Consider the following 5,000-nt stretch of genomic DNA (forward strand, 5'->3'; position numbering starts at 1 on the left):
ATCTGTCTATCTATCTATCTATCTATCTGTCTATCTATCTATCTGTCTATCTATCTGTCTATCTATCTATCTATCTATCTATCTATCTATCTATCTATGTCTATCTGTGTCTGTCTATCTATCTATGTGTCTATCTATCTATCTGTCTATCTATCTATCTATCTATTTGTCTATCTATCTATCTATCTATCTATCTATCTATCTATGTCTATCTGTGTCTATCTATCTATCTATGTGTCTATCTATCTATCTGTCTATCTATCTATCTATCTATGTGTCTATGTCTATCTGTGTCTATCTATCTATCTATCTATCTATCTATGTCTATCTGTGTCTATCTATCTGTGTCTATCTATCTATCTATCTGTATCTATCTATCTGTCTGTCTATCTGTCTGTCTATCTATCTGTCTATCTATCTGTCTATCTATCTATCTATCTATCTATCTATCTATCTATCTATCTATCTATCTATCTATCTGTCTATCTGTGTCTATCTATCTGTCTATCTGTCTATCTATCTATCTATCTATCTATGTGTCTATCTATCTATCTATGTGTCTGTCTATCTATCTATCTATCTATCTATCTATCTATCTATCTCTATCTGTGTCTATCTATCTGTCTATCTATCTATCTATGTGTCTATCTATCTGTCTGTCTGTCTGTCTGGACTTTTTCCTTTCGTTCTTTCATTAGTTTTTGTTCATTCTTTCTTTCGTTCGTTCGTTCTTTCTTTTGTTCTTTCTTTCCTTCATTCATTTTCAAGCACTATAAACTTCTTCACAGTGATCATCGGAAATGGGCTAATTAGAGTAATTAGAGTGATTAGAGTGTGGCCATAGACGTCTCTCGAGCTGTCGCGGTTGACGCCACTGCTCCGCTTTACAGCACGGGAAAAAATCATGATTGCGCAGGGCTGGACGTTAACGTTTGTCAGGGACAAGTGGATTTTTCGAGGGGCGAGTGAAAGAGAACTTTACTAGTAGACAAGTAGCTTTAAACGTTAGTGACAAAAGATAATTAGGGAAGCATTGAAACGTGAGAATGATTGTGATTATATTACATTCAGTGTAAACAGCGATTGATAAGGGACGGTGTGTTTCTGGAGTCGTGTTGTGTGGAACGCCACATTTCACCACTAACCAAACGCGTTTCATCCTCAAAGCGCCGGTGTATAAGACGAAAAGACGCCGCAAAGTACGGCGTTTGCGCAGCAGAATCGTTTATATGGTAAAATCACAAAAAGTTTCTCCTGGGGGACACCCCCCCCCCCCCAGTCAGTTCAGGAACGTCACCTTTTCACCACTTGTGAGTTTGCAGGTGTGTTAATAATGAAAGCATTGACAGATGTGTGTGTGATGTTCACAGGCGGGTCTCAGCGGTGTGTGTGTGTGTGTCACAGGCGGGTCTCATTGGTGTGTGTGATGTTCACAGGTGGGTCTTAGCATTGTGTGTGTGTGATTTTCACAGGTCGGTCTCAGTGGTGTGTGTGTGTGCGTGTGTGTGTGTCACAGGCGGGTCTCATTGGTGTGTGTGTGTGTGTGTGTGTGATGTTCACAGGTGGGTCTTAACATTGTGTGTGTGTGATGTTCACAGGCGGGTCTCAGCTGTGTGTGTGTGTGTGTCACAGACGGGTCTCAGCTGTGTGTGTGTGTGTCACAGGCGGGTTCGCAGCTGCTGGTTCTGGGAGCCACTAACCGTCCTCACGCTGTGGATGCGGCGCTGCGGCGGCCTGGGCGCTTCGACTGTGAGCTGGAGATCGGCGTTCCCGACGCCGGCGGGCGGATGGAGATCCTGGAGAAGCTGCTGCTCCCGATGCCGAGGGACGCCCCCGACGACGAGCTGCGCGAACTAGCCCACGCCGCGCACGGATACACCGGAGCCGACCTCGCCGCCGTCTGCAAGGAAGCTGGTGAGTTAGGACCAAACACTTCTATCACAGTATTTTTCTAAATTATACCGTTTCACGGTATATGACGGTATTTTTATTCTTTTTTTCAAGCATGATTGGGTGTTTACCACATTTTCTACTGACTGAGAGAGGAAATACTGCAGTAGATATTAATACAGGTTTGCAAGGCCCCACAAAATGATGCTGTTTAGAGAGAGGAGCCAGCAGGAGGTGGTCTAGCGGCAGAATTAGTGGTTTCCCAGGTAACGGCTGAACTCAAAGCAGATTTGCTGTTAACGGCTGAACACAAAGCGGATTTGCTGTTAAAGGCTGAACTCAAAGCAGTTTCCTCGGTAACGACTGAACGCAGAAACGGTTTCCCTGGTAACGGCTGAACACAGAGCGGTTTCCTCGGTAACGACTGAACACAAAGTGGTTTCCCCGGTAACGACTGAACACAAAGCGGTTTCCCCGGTAACGGCTGAACACAAATCTGTTTCCAAGGTTACGGCTGAACTCAAAGCGGTTTTGCGGTTAACGGCTGAACACAAAGCGGTTTCCTCGGTAACGGCTGAACATAAAGCGGTTTCCTCGGTAACAGCTGAACACAAATCAGCTTCCTTGGTAACGGCTGGACACAAATCGGCTTCCTTGGTAACGGCTGAACGCAAAGCGGTTTCCTCGGTAACGACTGAACACAAAGCGGTTTCCCCGGTAACGGCTGAACACAAAGCGGTTTCCTTGGTAACGGCTGAACACAAATCTGTTTCCTCGGATAATGGCTGAACACAAATCGGTTTTGCGGTTAATGGCTAAACACAGTGGATTCCTCGGTAACAGCTGAACACAAAGCGGTTTCACGGTTGACGGCTGAACATAAATCGGTTTCCTCGGTAACAGCTGAACACAAATCGGTTTCACGGTTGACGGCTGAACATAAATCGGTTTCCTCGGTAACAGCTGAACACAAATCGGTTTCACGGTTGACGGCTGAACATAAATCGGTTTCCTCGGTAACAGCTGAACACAAATCGGTTTCCTCGGTAACGGCTGAACACAAATCGGCTTCCTCGGTAACGGCTGAACGCAAAGCGGTTTCCTCGGTAACGACTGAACACAAAGCGGTTTCCCCGGTAACGGCTGAACACAAAGCGGTTTCCCCGGTAACGGCTGAACACAAAGCGGTTTCCTTGGTAACGGCTGAACACAAATCTGTTTCCTCGGATAATGGCTGAACACAAATCGGTTTTGCGGTTAATGGCTAAACACAGTGGATTCCTCGGTAACAGCTGAACACAAAGCGGTTTCACGGTTGACGGCTGAACATAAATCGGTTTCCTCGGTAACAGCTGAACACAAATCGGTTTCACGGTTGACGGCTGAACATAAATCGGTTTCCTCGGTAACAGCTGAACACAAAGCGGTTTCACGGTTGACGGCTGAACATAAATCGGTTTCCTCGGTAACAGCTGAACACAAATCGGTTTCCTCGGTAACGGCTGAACACAAATCGGTTTCACGGTTGACGGCTGAACATAAATCGGTTTCCTCGGTAACAGCTGAACACAAAGCGGTTTCACGGTTGACGGCTGAACATAAATCGGTTTCCTCGGTAACAGCTGAACACAAATCGGTTTCCTCGGTAACGGCTGAACACAAAGCGGTTTCACGGTTGACGGCTGAACATAAATCGGTTTCCTCGGTAACAGCTGAACACAAAGCGGTTTCACGGTTGACGGCTGAACATAAATCGGTTTCCTCGGTAACAGCTGAACACAAATCGGTTTCCTCGGTAACGGCTGAACACAAATCGGTTTCACGGTTGACGGCTGAACATAAATCGGTTTCCTCGGTAACGGCTGAACACAAATCTGTTTCCAAGGTTACGGCTGAACTCAAAGCGGTTTTGCGGTTAACGGCTGAACACAAAGCGGTTTCCTCGGTAACGGCTGAACATAAAGCGGTTTCCTCGGTAACAGCTGAACACAAATCAGCTTCCTTGGTAACGGCTGGACACAAATCGGCTTCCTTGGTAACGGCTGAACGCAAAGCGGTTTCCTCGGTAACGACTGAACACAAAGCGGTTTCCCCGGTAACGGCTGAACACAAAGCGGTTTCCTTGGTAACGTCTGAACACAAATCTGTTTCCTCGGATAATGGCTGAACACAAATCGGTTTTGCGGTTAATGGCTAAACACAGTGGATTCCTCGGTAACAGCTGAACACAAAGCGGTTTCACGGTTGACGGCTGAACATAAATCGGTTTCCTCGGTAACAGCTGAACACAAATCGGTTTCACGGTTGACGGCTGAACATAAATCGGTTTCCTCGGTAACAGCTGAACACAAATCGGTTTCACGGTTGACGGCTGAACATAAATCGGTTTCCTCGGTAACAGCTGAACACAAATCGGTTTCCTCGGTAACGGCTGAACACAAATCGGCTTCCTCGGTAACGGCTGAACGCAAAGCGGTTTCCTCGGTAACGACTGAACACAAAGCGGTTTCCCCGGTAACGGCTGAACACAAAGCGGTTTCCCCGGTAACGGCTGAACACAAAGCGGTTTCCTTGGTAACGGCTGAACACAAATCTGTTTCCTCGGATAATGGCTGAACACAAATCGGTTTTGCGGTTAATGGCTAAACACAGTGGATTCCTCGGTAACAGCTGAACACAAAGCGGTTTCACGGTTGACGGCTGAACATAAATCGGTTTCCTCGGTAACAGCTGAACACAAATCGGTTTCACGGTTGACGGCTGAACATAAATCGGTTTCCTCGGTAACAGCTGAACACAAAGCGGTTTCACGGTTGACGGCTGAACATAAATCGGTTTCCTCGGTAACAGCTGAACACAAATCGGTTTCCTCGGTAACGGCTGAACACAAATCGGCTTCCTCGGTAACGGCTGAACACAAATCGGCTTCCTCGGTAACGGCTGAACACAAATCGGCTTCCTTGGTAACGGCTGAACGCAAAGCGATGTGAGTGTGTGTGACTGTGTGTGTGTGAGAGAGAGAGAGTGAGAGAGTGTGTGTGAGTGTGTGTCTGTGTGTGTGAGAGAGAGAGTTTGTGTGAGTGTGTATGTGAGATAAAGAGAGAGAGTGA

General features: G+C 46.6%; 1 protein-coding gene across 2 annotated transcripts in view; it reads left to right on the forward strand.

Moving 5' to 3' along the window:
* afg2a (AFG2 AAA ATPase homolog A) overlaps positions 1–5,000 on the forward strand; it is a 57,140-nt gene that overhangs the window by 10,283 nt on the left and 41,857 nt on the right. For both annotated transcript variants that reach the window (XM_079892508.1, XM_079892509.1), the window contains exon 9: positions 1,665–1,914. In XM_079892508.1, coding sequence (XP_079748634.1) covers positions 1,665–1,914 — 250 coding nt within the window. The remainder of the gene's footprint in view (positions 1–1,664; positions 1,915–5,000) is intronic.

The sequence above is a fragment of the Squalius cephalus genome (genome assembly GCF_949319135.1).
Source record: "Squalius cephalus genome assembly, chromosome: 14".
Lineage (NCBI taxonomy): Eukaryota > Metazoa > Chordata > Actinopteri > Cypriniformes > Leuciscidae > Squalius > Squalius cephalus.